The sequence below is a fragment of the Vanellus vanellus genome, assembly GCF_965231255.1.
Source record: "Vanellus vanellus genome assembly, chromosome: 6".
NCBI classification, from domain to species: Eukaryota; Metazoa; Chordata; class Aves; order Charadriiformes; family Charadriidae; genus Vanellus; species Vanellus vanellus.
In genome coordinates this window covers 6,403,098-6,427,257 of record NC_138911.1, presented here as the reverse complement: position 1 = coordinate 6,427,257, position 24,160 = coordinate 6,403,098, and the positions used below count along the sequence as shown (strand labels likewise).

At 37.2% G+C, this 24,160-nt stretch overlaps 1 protein-coding gene across 3 annotated transcripts in view; it reads right to left on the bottom strand.

The window, feature by feature from the left end:
• ANO3 (anoctamin 3) overlaps nucleotides 1–24,160 on the bottom strand; it is a gene marked incomplete at its 5' end in the record, with an annotated part of 206,838 nt that overhangs the window by 48,879 nt on the left and 133,799 nt on the right. For 2 of the 3 annotated variants that reach the window (XM_082485182.1, XM_082485184.1), the window contains 4 exons: nucleotides 542–586; nucleotides 4,961–5,061; nucleotides 6,856–7,008; nucleotides 21,503–21,639. In XM_082485182.1, coding sequence (XP_082341308.1) covers nucleotides 542–586; nucleotides 4,961–5,061; nucleotides 6,856–7,008; nucleotides 21,503–21,639 — 436 coding nt within the window. Of the gene's footprint in view, nucleotides 1–541; nucleotides 587–4,960; nucleotides 5,062–6,855; nucleotides 7,009–21,502; nucleotides 21,669–24,160 lie in introns of all 3 variants that reach the window. The other variant, XM_082485183.1, reaches the window with a different exon arrangement.

Here is a 24,160-nt window from a genome sequence, read left to right as displayed (position 1 = left end):
GTTTGCGTGTTTAACTCTCCCGGAGAGTTAAAACAGCTTTCCCTGCAGCGTACAAGCTATTCCGTCAGCTATCACATCAAAATTCGAAACAGCCTTTGGCGTGTGGCATTGATTTGGTCCTCATCACCAGGACACAGGTGAGAGAAGTTACGTTTGCACGTCTAAGGATATAGCTGACTGCCAGAATCTGAGAAATACGCTCAAAAGTATATTTCGTGCTAAAGAAATACGCCTTGGTAACAGCAGACATAAGTGTAGAAATAGCTCTGGCATTAAATCTTTGCTGCCAGGATAAGGCCTTCTTTTTTTTTTTTTTCCTGCCATAAACATTTTTGCATTTCTAAAATGAGAACTGGCAAAGCTCTAAAGCACTGCATCTTAGTACAGATGAATATTTTAACACTTGGAGCTAACATATTTTGAGTTTTCAGGAAAATAATGTAATTTTCCAAGTTTCCTGGATAAATTTACAACTGCGAATGGATTTTCTTTAGCAGGGTGACTATCTGACAAAATTAGAAGCTACATATCACCCACCAACCTGCCCATGGTTTTGCTCCTCCAGTCAGTGTAATAACATTTTTTCCTGAAAGAACAGCAAAAATCAGCTGAGAATCATCAAGTAGGAGACAGTTGAAAAGGACATATACATTATAAACGAACACTGGACATTTTAAAACATGCATTCTCATAGGCACAAAGGTGAAAAACACTTGAAAAAGGCAACTGGAATAGAGTAAGTCATTAAAACGCTGTAATTTCACCCATATACAAGTTTGAAATTTGTTCCCAAGTCAAAACTAAATTTTAGATTTTTCGCTAATAAGCATAATAATAGTTAATCAGTAATTCATTCATAAGACATCCATCAGACAGGGTTGACTAGTGTCATGTTAGTATTCATTTCATATGATCTTTCTTAGCTTCCAAAACTCATTTTAGAAGAGTCACCAGGGCTTCCACGCTATTAAATGCTTTATGCACTCTGTGCATTGAATACCACAAGTACTTAACCACCACTAGATACTACCCTCATTCTCTGAAGAGGTATACCATCACCTTCCCTTGACATTTTGCATCCAACTGAAGAACAATACACAGCCATAAAAATCTACGAGTACTAACTGCAATAAACAACTTTGATGTCAACAGTTTTCTCTGCCCCCTTCACTGCTCACAGGCACTTAGAGAAACAAGACCAGAAATTCCCACTACGGTCTTCTGAGAACACTTACTTCGAAACCACATAGAGACATATTTGCTGCAATGTATTATTCTCCACATCTAGTTTCAGGTTTTTTTCCTGGCCTCTTTTTATCATTTCATGTCACATTGCAACCATACCAAGTCCTCAATCTTGCAGATTCCTTGGGGTATCCGTATCTTTACCATGGCACTCATCTCGGGACAGTAAAGTACAGCACCAAGGTGCTTTGCTCCCCACTATTTCATCTTCTACTTAAAACTTGCCTAAATCCTTTCTACATCTGAAGGGTTGTTTTTTTTTTGTTTTTTGTTTTTTGTTTTTTTTTTTTAGGAGGACTTAAAACAAGCTTATCTGGACACATTATTATAAAAGTTTAACATTATTTCCAATTGATATTTAACCTTCTCCCCCCGCTTCTAACACACACAAAAATGATACTCTCACTCTGGATACTTTTCCATCACTTCTTAGCCTAGGAACCATAAATCGTTAACAAGATCTGCCACTGCCCATCTGGGCAGTATTTGAGACTGATTAAAGTACATTACTTACATTAAAGTAACAAGAAAATGCATACATTAGAAGGAGCAAGAAGGAAACTTTGGCTGAAAAATACATGGCCATTGGACAACTGTGCATCTACCAATCTACAGGCTCTTGGCCGCCTGACAGGTTGTAGGTCTACTGGTGCTACCAGGCAGAATTGCAAACAAAGCGGTGAAGATTTATTAAAGGATTTTCAGACGTTACATTTTTTTAACAAAAACTTTCCATCATTCCCGTTAATTGCCCTTAGCTGTGTTGCACAGATGGAGTCCAGCTAAGCTACAGATACAACTAATTTATTCGTTACACACAATAATAATTATATGTCACAAGAGAAACTTAAACAGAGAAAATTAAACTTTTGTCTGAGTTCCAGAAATAAACAACAGAGTTTCATTTCTACTGACAGACCATATACTTAAAAGTCTCTATAAATTGTTAAAAAAGAGTATACATCAATCATGATCTAACCTTGGTGCTAACATAAAACCTGTTAAAAACCATACACAAGACAACAGTGATTACCACAGACTGGTCTTGTGAAATCTTAGAAAAATTTCCTTTTGTGATTGAAACGCTGAGATTCCATCTATATTACATATATGACTATATACCTGCCAACACATTTCGGAATAATGCCATGCCAAAATAGTTCTGGGATGCCGGGTGGTCCCTTGGGTCAGAGAAAAGCATTTTTACTTTACAGCAACAGAGAGAGATACTTGTTAACTTGTGTAATAATTCTATTGATTTTGTTTAGGTTTCTGGATTGAGCAAAATGAACCTAAAAAGTATGAGTTTAATTCTTCATGTGTTGCTCATATATGATACCGACATATGGCATGTTTCAGCGACCATAACCAAAAGCCAAAATTTTGCAACGCTGTGCAAAAGAACAACAGTGTAGTGCATTACAGCCCTGCAGGGAAGGTTAGCTCTCTTCTTGGGTTATATATTAAAAATGAGCAGTCAGAAACCACTGCTAAATCAGATAAAGGCTAAGAGAAATAATCTGCTCTTCGAATCACAGAATGTCTCAAGTTGGAAGGGACCCGCAAGGATCATTGAGTCCAACTCCCCGCTCCTCGCAGGACTACCTAAAACTCCTAAAGGGCTACCTAAAACTTCTCGGGAGGGAACTACTCTAGTTCATGGTAATTGTGGGAGAATTGTATGAGTTGAGCTTCCTCTGTCCGTTGGATGGAGGAAATAGTTACCCTGGGAAAACAAAACATGCTATCCAGTTAAGAAAGGTTTGATTTAAATAAGTAAGCTCAAGACTTAAAACAAACAGAAGTGCTTTTGACAGCACATGCAATTAAATTATAAAATGTGTGGTCACAGGATGTTGTTACGGAAGCGTAGATGGCTATTTTTGCATCCATGAAAAGCCATCAGGGACTAATATAAACAAAGACGAATAAATGAACTTTGCCTCAGAAAGTCTCTAAACCACAGCTTTCTGTAAAGAGAGAAGGCATCATGAAACACCGCTCTAGATGTGCTTGGCTTCTGTACTCACTTTAGACAGGCTGCTGGTAGAGCAAGACGGACTTTTGGTTCTATTCTGCTACGTCCACTTTGTATTCACCATAAACCCAACTTCACTTTAACTTTTTAAAAATTTAAGACGTAGCCTGTTTGAAATATTTAAATTCCTACGAAAATCTTTTTAAAGAGAAAAGAAATGGTGATCTATTTACTATTTCTCACAGTTCTATTATGGAGGCAGAGGTGGACAGAGGGCTTTTTTCTTACCACATAAATGTGTTTCATTCTACAGCAAAACTGCCAACAAGGTGAAACAGGAAAATTTAGCATTTTATCTACTTTTGGGGTACTGAACTGAGTGGGATAAAAGGAATCTAAAGCAACACTCCAGAAACAAAGAAACATGGATCCGACACTATGGGGAAAAGAAGAAGAAAAAAGAGAATATATTTACATTTCAATTAATAATATAATAAACAAACAGGACTTTGAATGCCTTCAAAATAAAGTAGCATTGCAGAAGTCAGCCTTTTTTTTTTCCCTGAAGAGCACTCCTGATTTGTGAAGTTACGAAAATGATGAAGAATTAAAACCATTGCTAAATCCTGATTTGCGACTTCAAGTTTCGAAAGCAAGAGCTATTTTTGAATTGGAATTTAGATTGTTTATGTGTGTGTACACAGATATGCAAACGCTTCTATATTTAAAATGTTCACAAGTATTATTCAAACTAGAGAAGTTCAAATGGCACTATAATAATATTCTCAAACATATGGAAGATGACTGTTACAGAAAACGTTTTGGTTTGGTTTTTTTTGTTTTGTTTTGTTTTTTTTTTTTTTTTTTTTTTTATGGGAAGGACTTTGAAGGCTTAATGGGATGATGTGGAAACTCAGTATAGAGCTGGGTATCTGAAGCAAATTTTGAGCAAAGGATGCTTCATGATGACTGTTTCTGGATTAGGACCAACGCAAGAGAGCCACGTTGCGATAGCTGAAATCAGCAGGGACATGAAAGCTACAGCACTTGGCAATTCAAGTGAGAAAGGAGTGCTGTAAGGGTATTTTCCGTGAGTCACACAGCTTTGGCATCTAGTTACTACTTTAACTCCTGATGAGGTGTACAACACGCTCTTCTCTCTCTGGAAGAATATTATTAATCAATTTGAAAAGGGACATTTTCTCCTTTAAGAACTTTTGTATTATTGCAGGATATTATCTTGTCCTACAAATAAATAACAAATATTTACTGCAAAAACATATGATAGAATTTAACACAGAAAAGGAACTCAGTTCAGTTCATTATTCTGCCAAAGGAAAGCTAGAGGACCAAGAAATAAAGGTATCTCCTTTTATTCGAATTACGCCAAAATATTCAGAAATACCCCAAAATCACGGAGAATGCTTGAGCTCAGATGGGTACCATCTGAAACTCTGCCAAAGACATCCAAAAGAACGTGTGAACTACTAACAGTATTTTCTAAAGACACATGCTCGATTTGACTCGGGAGGTAATTTTGAAAACAAATACCACAGGTAAATGTGAAAAAACAGTGCCTATTATTCGTTTCCCTTCTCTCCCTATCAGGTCGTTAAATGAAATACAAATATACCTGGCCACAATGCAGCAAAGACTGCATTTTAGCCCTAAGGTAAGTAATGAACTTTTAATATTAAGCGCTAAATTACAAGTTTCTTAAAATAGTTTCCACAATACCTGAAAGGCATCCTGATGTTCATTCTTTCTGCGTATTTGCACAATGTCTCCCACGGACAGTGAATTTTAACAAACATGATATCACTGTTTGTAACAGCTGGCTGTAAAGAGGAGTAACAAACAAATAGGTATTAATAATTCAAACCTCTACGGCATTCACCTTTCCAAAAGCGTTCCTGAGGGTCAAATTCTGCTTTTATGCCTGAAGTAGCCATGCGAGTCTGAAAACTACTCTAAGTGCTCTCAGCGAGACAAAGGAAAATTAGTAGCTTTTTTTTCCTCCCAAACCCTGTAATATGAGTAAACTAGTAACTGTCAAAAGCAATCTGTAGGACAGATTTTTGCTCATAAACACAGCAGAAGTAGAAAAAGGCTTCATGCAGCATTTTTTGACATGGAATAAATGAATTAATTTTAAATCAAAAGCACCTTAGATGAGCAGTTTGATGACCATCCTGTGTGTCTCCCATTTAAGAAGAGTGCTCAGCTGCTAGAGATGAAAGGACAGCTGAGAGAAAGCTGCAGGTCCCACTCTGCCAAAATGGTAACTCCTGGGAATGGTTAAGTAATTGCAGTATCTGCTGTGAACTTATCAATGTGATCGCTGTACGAATTTGAGAATTTTTGCAAAATTACAGGGAATGCTCTACACAAATGTTTTTCATCACTAATTTATTTGCACATAAACCAAGAGTTTCAGCATTACAGGTTCTTATATCTGTCTTTTCTTACGAATGCGTCAGTTCCACATCCTTCTCCTAGATGCATTCGCTTGAGTTTTTATAAGTAAATATTTTGATAGTGTTGAGTCCGATTAAAGCCTCCCACAAACTTGAGCAATGCAAGGTTTGGTAAGTAAAGGTAAAAGAAAATTTAGTTAAAGGGTTAATCAAGTTTAAAATGTTCACAATTCTACCTACCAGTTCCATAAAGGCACATCACAGTTCAATAATACTACTTACAGGATTTTATTTTTCTCAAAAGACACAGATAAAAACATACTACTAGAAGACAATTTAAAACACCCGATATCTAGAATTATGATCTTATAAAAACATTTTCTTTTTCCCTGAAGTGTCAATAGTTCTGAATTGACAGCAGCTGAGGTCGGGATATTTATTGAAATCAGAATAAACCCGGATATTTTTACTACGTGACTGCAACAATTTTTAAAAGCCTTAAAACCAAATTTCAATCCACTGTCAGGTTATTTCTGAATATTCAACACGCTACGTTGTCAGCTGGAGGTTGCAAGGACTTCAAAACACTTAAAAGCTCGTTACTTTAACATAGAACACGCAAGATAATTCTATTGCGTTGAAGAGCATAAATCAGGACGAAAGATGCATGAAGTACAGGAGCTTAGTTAAGGATAGACTAAATACATGCCTGTTTTGTAAGTAATTCATGAAACGGCAAAAATCCAAGACCGTTTTCCTGGCTCTGTTTTCCTTCATTTTTATATTAATACTGTCATTAATAGGGATGGATTAACTTGACACTGTCAATCTTAATGCCTTGAAAAACAGAGAGACGTTTAGTATCCCGCATAGATACACGTAGAGGTTACATATTAAAGCAACCACATGAATTTCTGAAGCTGCTTCTGTTCTGCAAGCGTAAGGAGCTGGAAGTTTTCCCTCTATACTGCACTACACCTGTGCGGAGGGTACGTGTGTGCGCGTGCGCGTACAAGCAGACATCCCCACAACATATTAAACACACACTATCAAACAATTGTTATTATCAATTTAATAGTATTCAACAAATGGTGGGAACAGCCTGACTGGAAGGGCTTTTAAGACTGTCAGGAATCTTATAAACACATTTAAGTATGATGGTATTTTTGATAGTATTTTGTGGTTTTTTAATGCCACATAAGCTGCAAGACTCACCTCTCGTTCTAACATCAACCCTTCTGCTCTCAAATTCTTCTCAAATGTGCTTCTTTTTTCTACCTGTGGACTTGACTTTTTGTAGACCAAGATGTAATCAATGCGCTTTTTGCCATCTTTGAAGAAGAGTCCTGATGATGCCATGGCATCAGTCTGGAGAAGATAAAATAAAAACACGCTGACTATGTCATCCATAAAGATGAAGAGCCCTGTCATGAACTGCACGTAACACAGCATTTCCTAAAGCATAGAAATGTCCGCTTATCCGCAGGACCAATATGCAAAGAACTCACAAGAACAGGCGGTTCATATGCATCAGTTACGCAGGATTTTAAATTAATTGGAACAAAACAAAAAACAGCTCCGCAAACCCCATATTCTAGCTATTTCTTTCAGCTGTGCAAAAACCTTAAAAATTACTGTATGGTATATATTGATGTGAACTTCTGTTAATCCTTACTTTCCAGAAGCAATTAAAAAAATGTAAAGGCAAGTAAATTAAGCCGAGTTTCCCAGCTTCGTACCTGAGCAAATTTTTATGCTTGTATTTTCTCCAAGACAGACATAAATCCAAAAAATTAAAAGAGAAACGCTATTATTTGGAACGTTTTCCCGGACATTCGAGCTGAAGTGCTTTTTCAATGCCGTGTTAGCAGTGTTTAAGTCTTGCCTAGCTCCTTCCCACCACGCTTGCAAACACAAGGGATTCTCTGACCTTGCTACGGAAACCCCTGCTTTACACGCTGCTGCTGCAAGCTATTTTTGCATTCCGTGTTTTGCATGATTCAGAACAGACAGTGACTACATCAACTGGTGTCAGACTATGAAAACTTTGAAATCTGAAAAGGTAAACTGAGAAACTATCATCATCTTCTGGAGAACGCAGCACTCGTTTTAACGCAAACTGTCCCAGAACAAGCGCGTGAGTTTGAAGCAAGAGATATTACACCCATATATATGGGGCCAGAAGTCTACGAGCGCTGCGTCTTTTAGGCAATAGGATGCTAGTTTTAGAAATTCACCCTGTTTGGATTATTGATCTGAAATTTATAATATGCAGAGTTATATCCAATAATTACACGCTTTATTGACAAATAGAACCAAGTGTTAGCGCATGATATCAGCGGTATAAATACTGGGCACGAGCTCACTTGTTGCTATGTGAAAGGTTTTTCTTACTCCCGCATACCTCACTGCCAACTTTCGAGGTATTTAGTGCTTCTGAGAACTCCTCAGTCTGCAAAAAACAGTTTTCTAACAAGACTCTTCCTCTTTCTCTGCTTTTGTAGCTCCCAAAGCAAAAAACAAGGAACAGTCATTCTCAGACCACCCAGTGTTACAAAGGAGTGCGTCATCACACACCTGGGAACAGTATTTAAGTACATTAAGCTTCAATTTAAGTACAATTACGCTTATTTTTCCCCTCAGCAGCCGGTGATGCCATCAATTGTCTCTTTTCCAGATGACACTTTTCAAAACTAACCATAAAAGCATTCTGTTACCTGCTCCAACGTACACACCTGCTTATGTATTTTATTAACAAGTCTACAAATACAAAAGGGGTGTTAGAAATCTCAGCGTTGTCCCTCTTGGCTAGAGTCACGCTGTCACTTTCGTATGCTGCTTCAGGAGCAACCATCCAAATGTGGAAGCAATTTCAGTCTTTGGAACATAGGAGAGGCGAATTCAAATCCCTCCAGGCTAAGCTGAAACTAACCTGAGTCTTCTACTACCTGGGTAAAGGTCTTCATTTCTAAGCAAAAAGCTGGTATCCTTCTCTTTCCTCTTTGAGTTGGTATTTGTCGTCTTCAGAATTTTCTATTTGCTTCACGTGCAACTTGCTGTGAGACGTGTAACTACCTCGGGGCTAGAGGGTGAAGCGCAGAGACCACCAGGTACTGGGGCTTTTGGTGTACCAGTGCTGGCTGATCATTGCCACACTTGTCTCCTCCTGCACTCCCAAGGGCACTGGCGCCTTTCCTCCACCACAAAATAACGGATAACGTAGAGTCGGAAACCTCTGAATACCTTCCCTTAGCCTAACTGAGGGGAATTGCTAATTTAAGATGACAAAATCACAGACTGGCAGGGGTTGGAAGGCACCTTCGGAGACCACCTAGTCCAACCTCCTGCCAAAGCAGGGTCACCTACAGCAGGTTGGACAGGAACACATCCCGGCGGGTTTTGAATGTCTCCCGAGAAGGAGACTCCGCAGCCTCTCTGGGCAGCCTGTGCCAGTGCTCTGCCGCCCTCACAGGAAAGTAGTTTTTCCTCATGTTGAGACGGAATTTCCCGTGTTCCAGTTTGTGCCCGTTGCCCCTTGTCCTGTCGCTGGGCACCACTGGAAAGAGTCTGGCCCCGTCCTCTTGGCACCCGCCCTTTAGATATTGATAAGCATTGATGAGATGCCCTCTCAGTCTTCTCTTCTCCAGGCTAAGCACACCCAGGTCTCAGCCTTTCCTCACAAGAGAGATGTTCCGGTCCCTTGATAGGTGGGTCCAGAAAAAGGCCAAATCACAGAAAATGTAACACAAACTGAAGTAACTAATACATTAGAGAATAAGATTCTTAAATTCATGTTGATCGATCTAGAGTGAATTGTACACATCACCTACGTGCAAAAAAAAACCCTAAAAACTAAAAGGCTCCAAACAAACCCAAACTACTACATCTAGAGAAAAGAGGAACAAAGGCAGAGAAGACAAGATGTCCAAAGTAACCAAGCGAAACAATATGGAAGCTGGAAGATAATTAGGAGAAATGGACGGACATAGAAAGAATAATTTTCCATTTCCAAATAATTTTGAAGTTTGTTGATAACAGGAAATATCCTTTCCTTTTGCTTGGCTTTTGACTTCAGATTTTCCTTTTTTATTCCCATGAGAAATTAAGTTAAACATAACAGAAAAAATAATGAAAATAATTTATCACTATATTGATTGAACATTTGTTGAAGGATAGCATACCCTATACTATGAGTTTATTTTTATAAATTCTTCTATTTCTTTTCTTCTTCAGAAGTCCACATTAAAGTAGCCAAGACTCTTAAACGAGATTATAAACGCACCGAATATAGGGTCTGTCACCCCTTCTGAGAATTCTGAATGGCGATAGTAGTAAACACATTTTTTATTCTTATATTAAATGTCATAGATGTAATGGTTTAAAGACACAAGATGCACAGGTTTGAAGGTGAGGTAGTAGACTAAAGGTTTGAAAGTGCACGTTTTTGAATACCCAAACTTTTTTCAGGTTTAAGACACAAGCAATGAATCCGCTCTTCAACAACGAAGAATTCCAGCGCAGGTATTTCACAAAAGCAGACTAGAGCTGCTTTTGTGGTCCATGAAGCAGGCAAAATCAGATACGAAAAGCCTGGCCAAAATTCCCCTGAAGGGGAGATCTGGAACTTGGACAATTTCTGCTCATGCAACTTCTGTACAGACATTCTGCAAATTAAATCTACCTTTTTGTAATACACTTCTACCTTGCAATGGATTATCATTTATGGATTTTCTTTCCTCATTTCTAAAATGTCTGATTTTCTTCAGTTTTGGAAAAACATGTTTTCTTTCTCAGATTAACAACAGTATGCAAATATGCCCTCACATTCATCTGTACCAAATAGAATTCTTTGGGGGCAAATAATGAACTGCAGACAGTAGAGAGAAATTTTCCGTCTGTTCATCTCAGACCTCTTTCGGAGTACTTCCACCACAGGCTGAGACGTGCAACAGTGAAGTCATTACCACAACTGTGCAGTGAACCCAACCTATATTCTATTGATTTCGGGACGGATTCACTTTAATGCCACCAGCACCACTAGTTCCACTTTAGTGCAAATCTCAAGCGATGTTGTCCACCTATATTAGGAGGAACACCTCTGCCAGTAAAATAATTTATCTGGTGGTTTAGGCATTATTTTCAGTTGATTTGAAGGAGCTCCATAACGGGCACAGAGAACAGGGAGCAGTACTTCCAAATAAACATATGAGTCAAGGTATATTGGCCACTGTCTATGCCCAGGCACAGTGACTCAGTCTGTTAGTGCATTGGGCATTCAGGCAAAGCACATTTATTATTGATCTGCTGGTTTGGACCAATAAATCTCTGATTCATTATTTCAACCTTTTTGTCAACACAGTGGAAAAGAAAAGCATCAGAAGAAATATTTTGTGCGAAGCCCTTACTCTCTCCTCCACTCTTTTTAAGATTCCCTGTTTCACCAGAAAAATGTCTATAAAAAGGATTCTGATCAATGTTTGTTTTTCTAATTCTCTTCATCCTCTCTACCCCCTTAGTTTTCCAGATCTTCTGAAACAGTATCCACCTGTCAGCTTTCCTACATTAACATACACATGAAAACTTATTTAAGTTGAATTTGAGAAATTCCTTTTAGAGTATTGCCATATATAGTTCAGCTTGCAAAGCCAAGTTTTAACTTCAGCTTGTTCTTCCCAAGTGTTTAAATACAAGAACTTTAGATCTTATCTATTTGCATACCAAGGCTGTGAAATGCTTCCTCACTTGACAGTAAACTTGTTCATAATGCAAACACTGATTTGCATTAGAGTAAAATTGCCACTATTGATCTGGTGCGGTCCCTTGGTTTTCTTCACTATTTGGCATCATTTTTTGGTTAATTCATAGCTTGTAATTATTATGACAAATAAAATGCTTAATAACACACTGCTCTGAAGCCTGAAACAGTGTAAAAAAAATTAAAAAAAATTCAAAATTCTGACATTATCATTCAACTGAAGTTTACAGTTTACACGAGACAAAACAAGTTGATCAATTTAACCTAGAATAAGAAGCTTTTGCTCAAGCAAAACAGTGAAACAAAAGTACAATGCAAATAGTTAGCAAACTTACAAAATAAAAAGAGTTTACATTGCTATTCAAATCCGGTACAATAAGAACTTCCTTGGATTTAGCCAATATGGAAGAATTTTTCAATAAACTATTTTTCAGATTCTAATTAATAAGCAGTGCCCACTTTATAAAGTGTGAACAGCTGTTTTACAGGCTCTTTCTCTCCCCAATTAATTTAAATAGCACAGTTTGCAGAAATTATAACTATTTCAACTCCACTGATTTCATTCTACTGTTCCGCTCTGTAGATTAAACTTTTGCTGATTTTTCAGCCCATACATAGAACCAAGTATTCTAGAAGAGTGAGTTGGGAACCATTCCCAAAACATTAACCAAATTTTAGGTTCACGTAAGAGTACATGACACCGTAAGGTAGGCTTCCGTTTTGTGGTATTTTATTAATAGCACAACCACTGGCTAATTTTGAAACTTACTGAAAATCAGTGAAAAATATACTGTAACATAATACATCAGTATACTTTCTTTTTCTTTCCACTTTATACCAATGACAGGTTTACGTTAATGTATAATATGTACTCCCTAGGTAAATTCAGAAGTTAACAAGAAGCAAATGTAGATACAACGTACCTGTTGCAACCATTCATTTCACTTTCACTTAACCATTGACAAGCCTCAACAAGGCTAACGTAACAGTGTAAGTGCTTAGCAGCCGACAAAATCTCTCTAGGCATATTCATTTTTATAAATTTTAAATGATTATTTATATGCTTGTAGATGTGTGATTTATAGACCAACTTGTTCTCAGACACAGAGGTGACCAAGAGGTATCCAAGCGCATGGAGAGCGTCTGGCAGGGCTGTGGACGCTCCCTCTCTTCCTTGCTTAAAATTCCCAGTCCTCTGGTTCACATGGGGATGACGCTCCGAAATTCTTCCTCTCTAACCCCTTCCCAAGCGCATTTACTCCATAATTCAGCTTTACCCACCAATTGCCATTGCATTTCCAGAAATACCTCACTGAACTTGGTTAGACTGGGCAGAACAGTGACAAAACCCTGCTATTTTTTTTATTAATCAATAAGCGAATTGCCATTGGCTTGTCCAAATATTTACAACTTACATTGTGCAACAGTAAAACCCCAAGTATGTTCAAGCCACTGTGAAAGGTTCTCTTTAATTTGCTGATACGTAAAAGCTACAGAAGGAAACCTGTCTGGGAGAGAACGTTTACTGGGAAGCACATGTGATTTTCTCTCTGCCACCAGCCCAGTATTTGGCCGATTTCAGCTCAGGTTTCTGTGTATTTGGTAACTTTCCATGGAATTCTTCTTCCATAACTTTTCCCAGCTCCTACCGAATCCATGTAATCTTTCAGATTCCACACCACCTTCTATAAGGATTTCCACAGCTCAATTTTGGGAGAGCCACCTCCTTTTCTTGGTTTGAATTTGGGTCCAGTTAGTTCTATTTGATGCTTCATAGCTATAATTCTACAAAAAAAAAATCCATGTGGTTTCTTAAGCTATGTATGACCTTACCCTACTTTAATACAGTTAATGAAACTATTTGACTCAAATATCCCCTTAAAACTAACTGTATCCCTAATGTACAATATATAAATGAAAAATTACTTTTTTTAAAAGCAATCGCTATTCTTCTTTGGCCAAATATGTACAGTTCCCCTCTTATAACAGACTTTATTACCAAACTTTGCAATTATCTACAGTCAGACATGACCTATTAATAGCAAATATTAACTTAGAGGAAAAATTAATGTTAATGATTAATATATTAACATCTTATTATGCATATGCTATATATTGCAATAGTATATTAAAGTATTTATATTATATTAATCATATAAAATATTGACTATTCCATAGACTAAAGTTAGATTTTAATATTTAACCACACTTCACAGCATTCAAGCCAAGGCAACAAGCTAACTTCTTATGACATTCACCTTCACAACGCAAAGGGACCCCTTCAGTGGAGTTCCACTTTCTCGTCTCAAGCTTGCGCTTCAATCACTACTCATCGGACTGCTATTTGGAAAAAGCCTTTAGCAATTTGTATCGTATTAATTATGCTAAGGGATTTATTAAAAAGCCATTTGAGGACTCCTGAATTATGTTGGTATTATTTTATACAACAAAACAGAACAGACAACTGAGGTCCCAAACTGTGACGCTTTACTTCAAACTATTGATTCATCAACTCGATGTCTACTTAAACACATGTCGTTATTGACTCTGGTTGGGATAGTGACAAGGAAATTTTTATTCAGGGAAAAATTCAAAGTAGTTCAGTGTGAATTTAGCCTATGAAAAGCTGCATTATTAGATTCTGCATGTGTTTAAGAAGTGAATTTATTCTAACTTACTATCAACATCCACTGAATCAAGTCTGATGTGAAAGAAATTGTCTAACTTGTTCGTGATTTTCAGTACCATTACGTAACGTATAAATGCTAAATGAAGAGCGGGAAACAAGACCTTTGATAACCATTTCATATGATTTCCTTTACACTTTCCTGAAATTTGCCAGCATGTCAATGAAAACGAGCATGATTTCTACCTATTTTATACCTATGTACATGTAAACACGGAGGCTGACAACCGTTTATTTTAACATAATCTGTTAGTAGTTTGCCGCTGATGCACCTTGGAAGTTGCTTTAGCATGTACCTAGAAAATAGTTTCATCTACTACCCTCACAACGGATGGTTAGGAATAAACCATCAAACCCAGCCCGAGGCGCAGAGCGCGTTGGACTCAGCCCGGAGCAGGTCACTGCGACCCAAGGAACCCGCACGGGGAGAAACGACTGTTACATCGGGGCGCAGCTCAGGCAGCAGAGAGTCTGTGTTTCAATTTCTCACTTCAAGGGCTGCCGTTTACTTAATCAAAAGAACGTAAGGAAGTTTAATATTTATATGAACATACAGAGAACATCAGTTCTCAGCCATAGGCAACAACAGGAGCAGTCACTTACGTTAAGTGCCGACTGATACAGCACACAAGAATTAAGCCCCCACAGCACGATATGTTTATTTTGCCTTTACAGCAGACAGGATGAAGTTCATCTTTCCTGCGCGTGGGTGGTGTAATTTGGATTTAGATTTGTAAAATTATGTAAAGGAAAGTAAATAAACCAACAGACTAGTGTCTGGGATCCAAAAGATAGATGGATGCGCACAGCTGGGCCTCAGGATTCTTCTTTTACAATCCGCATCCCAAATTTGCTAAATTGCTCTCCCCAAAATCTTTTTATTTCAAGGCGATGATGTTCAGAACAAATTCATTTCCTCCCTAAGACAGCTTGTGAATCCTGACAGTTAAATGTGCTAGAGAAAAATCATTTTGATAAACTTTTACCAATAACGAAGCGACATATTCAAGAGAGATTTACTCAAATGTCCTTTTTTTTTTTTTCCCAGGAAAACTAAGAAGAGAAGAGAAGGAAAGGGAAGGGAAGAATTCACCAGTAGAAAAAGCGATGCTGCTACTGGAAATGGAAGTGCTGAGCGCCAGCATCCCCGCTCCATAATGACACCACCTTGCTGGTGGCATTTTTCAGAGACAAAGACGTAGGGAAAAGTTGTAGAACCAGAAAATGTTGAAGGAAAAATGGAAGACAAGGAAACGGACTTCGAAATGTATCTGCTTCCTCATGGAAACAACGACGTGTTCACTGACCTACTGCTGACACAGAAGACTTTTGTAAACACCACCATAAAGTTTATCGGCACAGAATCTCACAGCCCAAACAGGACTGTATGGAACATCCTATATAAATACAAACACACACACACACACACATATAAAAATCACTCTGTACGCTTGCAAGGAAAATCAGCTTGGAATTGGGGAGTAAGAGAGGGAGAACGAAGCTTACAATGCAAAACACGCTGGTTACCAGAGGTGGGGCAAAGAAAAGCAGGTTTCTGTATCTCTTCCTGTCTTAGTACTGAAGAGATGTTTTAGATATAATAATGGATAAGTTCAGGGCTATTAAATCATGTACAAGACAGGTTTCCACGGCTACAATTTGAGGAACTGGGGTAGGAATTTTGACAGAGGTAGAGCCTGATGTGTGAAATGCTCGGGCAAGGTAACTGCCTGAAGCTGCAAAATCCACGTGAATAGCTTTCCTGTTCCAACTCTAAGCGGAATGGGTATTTCTCATAAAAGGAAACTTTCCTCCAATATAAATTATTCTTGTTCCTAGAACTTCACAAGATGCTGTTAAGTAGAGTGATTACTGGCCGATTCATGAAAACTACCTCGTTTATTTTGATTGCTAATTCTCCCTAATACTGTTACTATGAACTTTGCATTAATATCTTCAGTAATACTCCCGCTGAAGGATGCCACCATTTCAGCGGTTAGTGTCTACAGTCAGAGCTTATGACTCAACTCTTACCTTTAAGTATGTTCTGGAAATAAATACGTCTCCGATTCTAACTACAAAGGGCTTATTTCCATGAACAAAAATGAGATTCTTAATTAATGCTTGCTTTGTTTCAGGATGTTTAAAAATCAAACCTGGGACCCCAACAAGGTTACGGACTTCTTAAGTTACAAAGAATTAGCTGTGAAAATGTTTTAAAAAATTTTAAAATAGCACTTAGATTCATTTTTTACATTTTAAAACTCATACTCTGATTAAGAATACCCTAAGGTGTGCTCTATATAGGAGAAATCTTCTAAGCACACAACTAAGTTCGCAATCATCTTTTTGTGTTTGAAGAGTTTGGGAATGGATAAGCCAGAAATAGATTTATATACTCTTCATTTCAATTACTTCATTCCAAAAATACAGATTGATTGATTTTAAGTGTGTGCTGTTTTGTGGTTTGGGTTTGTTTTTGCAAATAACCATGAGCATAATAACCTAGGAACGAAAACTGGGGACATATTTGTATATGCAAAGATATCCAAACTATTTTGGACATCAAAGACAACACAGCCTGGTTCACAACACCAGACTGCCGTAATTAGCCACGCTAACGTACTTCTGTGTCTATTACACTGTACTGGGCAGAACCTTGCTGTTTTCCGAACAGAGAGGAAGACTTCCAGAAATACCTGACCTTCCTAATAAAACTGCAGTTTAACTTTTTAGGAATGAACTAGAGAATTAGTAATTATTTTAGCTTCTTCACAGAAGACTTTTTGTTCCATTTTTGTTCTATTCAGACTTACAGAGCAAGCATGAAAAATACATTTGCATATCATATGGAAAAATACATTTTGCTTCCGGAAAGGAGTAGGTTTAGGTGATCTTATACAAAATTTTGAAAGGAAGTCTGTACAATGTTACTACTGTATGAGGAAGCAGCAACGAAGGATGTTTGGAGACTGGAGGAGGCTTCGCATTTTTAATACTTAACCACTTCTATTTGCTCTTTAAGTCTAATAGGGAGGCCTTAATAAGAAGCATACCGACACGATCACTGAAAATTCCTCTTTACATGTTTATTTTTTAAAAATTTCTTCTTTATGATAAAATTACTTCCTACTTTCCTTGCATTTCCTGAGCTTTTTTTTTTTTTTTTTTCTTTTTAAACAAAACCTCACAGCAGATGAGAGCCATGCACTGGAAGCATAAACATGAAGTTAACTTTTGTTGCACTTTACCACGTCATTCTATTCTGGGATAATGATTTTATCTGTTCTCATTCCTTTTAAACTTTATTTACTTTTGTATTATTAGACTGTATTTGTGGACTACTCGTTATCTTTCAGGCTCCCTTTGCTATTCTCCTTTCCAGTACACTGTCGTCAGCTGACATCTTGTTCTTATTTATACACTTAAAACATTTTTATTGCCAAACCTTCTCTATCAGTACCCATGCTTGACTTCCACTGAACACAGGAGCAGGATTATGAGTGAAATAACGTACGTGAAACTAGCGATAAATTGACAGGATTAGAACACATAGCACAAATCTGTGCAACTTTGGAAGTCGTAGCTTTAAACAGGAAAAATGAAAACAAAATAATTCCTGCAAAAGTGTGGAAAGTACAATATTAAGACTAAAGAACATTTTTGTTCTGCAGATATGAGATTTAATTTATTCCATTTCTCAAAACCACTATGAAATTCTGTAAGCCAAACATGTTTTGCTTGAGAGAAAGCAATAGATATGTTCAAAATCACAAAGAATCCAATAAAATGTCTACATAATGTATTTCAGGTTTTCACAGGTAGATTTATCCTTTAATAATCACTGTAATAATCTACACTGATCACACAGAGATTTGCTCAAATTGTAATGAATTATCAGCAGTATGCTCAGCTAATTAGATACAATTCACAGTATGTTTTGGGCAATTGCTTATTTAAGATATTATTAAAAATTCCTTAGAAGTTCTGTAACATTTCCGGGGACTGAAAGGGAAATCGTTTCAGTTCCTATCCGACACAAAGCCAGTCTGGACATGCAGTATTATAGTGGATATCGGTGGATACCAGAAGAAGGCAGTAAGCTAGGCTCCTGGATAGGCAGCTTTTCTTTACGGTTGCTGCACTCTTAGTGATAATTTGTTCATAGTGAACTTTGTTCCAAAAATCCTTTCTTTACACCTTGCCGGAGAGCAAAATACAGTACCTAGATAAAAAAATTATCAAAGAAAAAATTCAGCAGATCAAAGACAGTAGCGAATGAAAGGAATTGGAAGTGTAATTGCTCAAACATTCCTATCTTGCCTCTACACACGTGATAGTAATTGGTACAGAAAAGAATTCGCTGCTACTGACTTTGGTGTTTCTCTGGACAACCGTTGCTTTCTATTCAAGTGATAAAGTCTGTTTAGCCTGCTTTCCTTTCTCAGTGAAACTAGAACATTTCAAATACCCACTTTCCCATCAGGGACCATATCATTTCCCACATTTCCCTTGCAATAGCGGATACTACTCACTCCACACTTAGCTCAGCCTCCACTTGCTGGCATCATTCCTCTGCATGAGATCCCTTGGCAGGATCACATACATGAAGTCATCCTTTCTACACAATCTCAACAGCAGTTGGTGCTGAAAAGATGGCAGAGATGGATAACGAAGACAGCTTTTTAATGGGTCTGAACGACCCACAATTTTTCAATGTGAAATCTGTAGATTCTGAAATGATACCAACCTACACTAAAGGAGATTGTGAGTTATAAATCATAATCAAGGAAACGAGAGAAATAGATGGCTACCAAGATGAATGTTGCCATCCAGATGCTACATCAAAATTATCTGATATTTCTAAAGCTTTAAAACCGCAGCAATACAAATCAGATTTATGGAAAGTGCCGCATCACGTATGTGACCTGAAACTAAACAATTCCTGAAAAACAATGTGTATCGGCTTTTACCATGTCAGTAAATTCGTTATTACTGAAGTATTCAAGTAGCTCATCACTGAGACAGCTAATAGTACCAAGCATGAACTGCAAATAACTTTTTAAGCAATTTTTCCCTGAGTCTCTCAGGTGTAAAACAACCCTCCCCAAACAAGCCTAAATTAGAATCATTGACAAGCAGAGAATAAGAACAAGCATTTATCCTTGCACGCTTTGCCAATGCTGTGTTCCTCATTTTCATTCTCTGGTCAGACTGAAGAGCCTTTTGTTAATCATGATAGATCAGTTTCTTTTCCAAATATATGAGAGTACTTACCAGCTGTAGAGCTGTCTTCTGCGCTTTCAACAGTCTCAAAAAGAATTAGAAACCTCCTTTGGCTAGTTTTATACCCGTTTTGGGAAGAAGTTTCCCTTGGACACCTTCCACTAATTGCCACAAAGACTTGTACCATAATCCAAAGGCAAAATACTAACCTTCTTTTCTAATATAAGGCTAATCTAAATTCCCTCTGCCTTTTTCCAGCGGAGGCAGGCAAACCGTAAACGGGAGGAGAATCCTGCTTGGTTGCCTCATTTGCAAAACCCGTATAAAAGCAGAAGGAAGTTTCCAAAGTAATTGCTGTGATAAAAGGAGTTGTGTCAAGGCTAAAAGCCAGATGTGGCTTCAGAAGACTGTTTTTAAACTCTGAAGCACTTTGTTCAGTAGGTCAGGACATACCAAGATTCAGACGTAAAGAGTGCATTTTTGTTTAAACTTCATACAAATACAAGGCTCCTCTTTAAACTCTGAAACAAAGTTAGCTTACTGGCTGCCTATAAACTTCGTATCAGTCCTGAGTGCAGGGCCTGGAGAAAACACAGCTAGCAGTCATTTTATATTTCACACGAAAATGCTAAAACTGTTTTGCTTTAGCACAATGAAATGCCTGTTACTAGACAGACATTATCTGTTACTAGTTTTTTTTGGTTATTAAAAATATTGTTATTAAATATTTGTTATTAAAAATATTTAGTGCTCTATAACATAGTCTAAATTCTGCAAATTGTGCATTACTTTTTCTGGCTTTTAGGCCACATTTAACCTAAAAGGCTTTGTCTACCCAATCAACAAAATCAAAGAAGAAAATGCATTATTATTTCTGTCTCAATTCAGTTAGCTTTGCAGAAACAGACAAAAAATCTGCGAACAAAAAAAGTTCTCATTGCAACAGTTTAGATTAAAATATAATCCTTCTCTGTCATTACCAAAGTTTCGTTTTCGTGTCACAGATTTCCAATCTGTAAATACGATTACCTGTAAACCTATCTAAAAGTTATTAGGTAGCTATTATTATCAAAGTTTTTTTTTCTAAAAGCATCCCAGGAAATGAAGTCTCAGAGATCACATCAACCTGCTCCCTGTGTTCCAGAGCCCTGTAGTAATGACGATGAGTGTGACTGAGAGAACAAGCTCCGCAACAGTTCGGGAAACGCACATTCAGTGCTCAAATCACAAAGTGCCACAGACGTAATGGATGAGAGAACTGCATAATGGCCTACTGAAGAGTATACTGTATCTATCTGAAGCACAGAACCTTAAAGCAATTTAAGCCTTTCGACATTCGTAGCACAGGATTATTCATGCTTTTATATACCAAAAATCAGAGAATCGCTGGTTAAAAAAAAAAAAAAAAAAAAAAAAAAAAGTGCTACAGAATACACTACTTCCAGTGCTTGAAGAAGAAAATTACTCAGAACTTGAGGTTAGGTCGTTTGTCATACATTTACTAGCAATTATGCTTAATGGAAAGGAGAATTAAGGGTCTCCTAGTCCAGAGCAAGAACAAAAATAATCATGTTTCGAACTGAAAATCAGTCATCGTTCTTTGGCATTATAGTGGATGAGCTGCTGTAGAAAATGCATTGTGATGAACACTGTGACGAGGTAATTACTAAGCAAGGTAACATGTTGGTTTTATCTGGAGAGATGGCTTTCCCAGTGCTTTAGTTGAGGTTCCTGAAAATACTCCTACACTCTCCTATACGTTAAGTGAATTTTATCTTTCATCCAATGTGTCTAGCTATAATTTGGATTTTCATTAGAAGGAGGTTCCTACACTTCAGCTTACTCTCGACTACTACATTTGCTACATGAACTCAGTTCTTCTAAACTCTCCTAATTTCTTGAGGCTTCCCAGCTGACATGAATTTCACTCCGTGCTGGGAATCTGCCTCTTAGATGAGTCGATACAAATCATTAGAATCCTTGATTCTATATATTTTTGGTCACTTTGGGTACAGAGAATCTCATTCACTAGTAGTGTAGGTCAAACTATAATATGGGAGCCACCTAGATTTCTTACCATGAGATGCCTATTTACTTAAGCTGCAACTTAGCTAATCCCCTAAAAATTGTATTTTAAAAATATGTAAGCACATTCTCACAATTGATACAATTTAATAAACTTTCGTGTCCATTACCTTTAAAGATGATTTAGTCCGAGGTTCTGTTTTCTGTCTGGTAAGCTTGTTTTGAATAAGCAATGACTGATCTGTACGAGCATCATAATTTCCATGTTCTGAATCATCTGTGTATGTGTCTTTCTCCTTTCCTGTGTCTGAAGGAAAAACAGAAGAAAACAGTGGGCTTATTTCAGGTTATAGTGGAGAGAAAGTAACAGTATTGTTACAGACACAGTTGAATATTCCTTAAAGTATACACTTTTCAATAACTTATATTCTAGTCTTTCCTGCAAAAGTTTTTTACTTGAAATGTTACCATGTTTGTCTTAAACTAGAAGTGACTTCTATTTTTAGTAGAAGGCCTATAGAAACTTTTTTCTATTAATATTGAAATCAAAAAAAGCCCACACGTTCTTCCCAGTAGTTTAAAAAGACCCCACAGAGCGATATAAACTAAATATTCAAATGGCTTTGTGCTTGAATCACAACTGTCGAGACTCAAAACCTGTGATCAAATGGGCAGATGCATTCTAGAGACCAGAGTAACATCCCATGTTTTAAATTTAAATAAGCAATCTAAATGCCTGGCTCCCCGACACACATGCTGCTCATCATTAGATACAGCATTTGAAAATTTGTTTATTAAGGTGTTGCAGTGTCCACTTCAGAACACATTTTAAGAGGCGTACCTGATGGTGGCAGAAGATAGTTGACACCGTGAAGAAAGCGTTTTCCTTTTTCATTTGATTTGTTTTTAATTGCCTAGCAAAAGTTTTTATAAAGACTTAGTTGAGTATCCTAAGATAGCTGCAGATGACCGAGGACCTTCCCCAAAGCTTACTACGACCCACTCTCACAGATTAAATTTCTTCCTGTATCATCATTGCAGGCAAGTTCGAAGGACTTAAGTCTCTGAGTCACTCTCCAGCCTCTCTCAGAAGGGAGACTTTTTTCCAGACGTTTAATTCCCTTTCATATTCTCCATCAAAAAATCATGACAATACTTACCATTTATACTCAGCAGGAATAAAATGAGGGGCAATGCCTGTAAAACGTCGGACCGCGCAAGTTTTAATGAATGTTGGAAAACGTTTAGTCTTGAAAAAAATATCTTAAAGATGAAAAAGAGTTATTCCCACACAATTGTGTCTTGGACAAATTGAAATAGAAACATATTCAGACAAAAAAAGTTACCCACAAATCCTGAGCCAAGTTCTCATCTCGGCTTTCACATCAACATGGGAAAAGTCAGGGGAACTGGGAACAGCATTTAGCCCAGTAAATCTAAACCCTAAATAGAAGCCAAGAAACAAGTCATGGTTGCTGTGGGAACCACAATCTTGACTTTCCTGAATTTTATATTCATAAAAGCTCATCCGCAACAACAAAGTATTTTTCATTAAGTTGTGCAGTTAAATTCTCCACAGTAAGTAGTACAGGAAAAAAAGAAATAACCACAATTATCTCATGTAGCCTAGACATTTCAGAGATGGAATATTAAACTGGAACATTTACCAAGAGCTGTTGTTTCTGCAGTTTAGCTGCTTGCATAATGATTACACAAAATGAGCCCTCAGTAATTTCTGATGCCGATATTAACCTCAGTAAATCTGTGAAGGGATTTCTTCAAGTCTGACGTAGCCCATTTGAATTGCCAGGGCACCAAACTCAGAGATTTTATTTATTTTAAGCGGTGTTTTAACCTAATTTACAGGTTACTCTGTGTAACGTAGGGAATGTAGTAAAAAGACTGTGCAGAAGGTTTCAAGTAGTAGGTATACAAAATAGAAAACAGGATGCTTAAGCAACATGACAGATTTGACTCATGCCCAGACATGATGAGCTCTTGGCTTTACTAAAGACTGAGGTCTTGTAATAGAGGCCAGTAAAACGAAGAGAAGAGACAGGCCTGTGAAACCTAAACTTTTGCATCTAGATAGGCCATTTACGCCGAAAGACTCTACTTACATCAAAAAGTCTGTTTTTATGGGGGAAGTTTTAGAGGATTAGACATTATGAGTACACCTAATACTCCGAAAAAAAACCATTGCATAAGTACACAAAGTTTTATTTAAACAATTTAAAGTTATGAAATGAGTCTTCCTAGTGCTCTACATACTTTTACCTTCTAAAAGTTTTTATGTTTTCAAGGACACAACTTTTAAAATGTAGCATGTATTTTCTGTAAAAAAAGAAAATTACCTTCCATTTAGAGATACCTGCTATCTTGCCTGAATTGTAGTCAAAAAAGGTTTTAGCAACAAAAAAAACCTCATAAAAATAAAGAAATTTAGAATTAAAAGGGATAAAAAGGTATATACATAAAATTTAACAACACTTGCTATTGTACCTTTCAGCCGCTGATGACTTATTTTATGCACCTAGAGCACTGTCCTACAGAGCAATGGTATCAATACAATAAATAGAGGAAGAATCAAGATCAAACATAGGCATTTCTTACACCTGCCTGAAAAACTGTCAGACCGAGAGACATAGCCCACAATATATTTTAAAATTATATCTAGAAGTGTGCATTTTTCTTAGCATTCATGTAGTTTTAGACATTCATGTCAACAAAACACCTAAAGCATGCTTTGCAGATACTTTGACTAGTAGTCCCATTTACCTCTTGCAGCACATATTAAAACAAAATCTTTAATATAGATAATTATACTC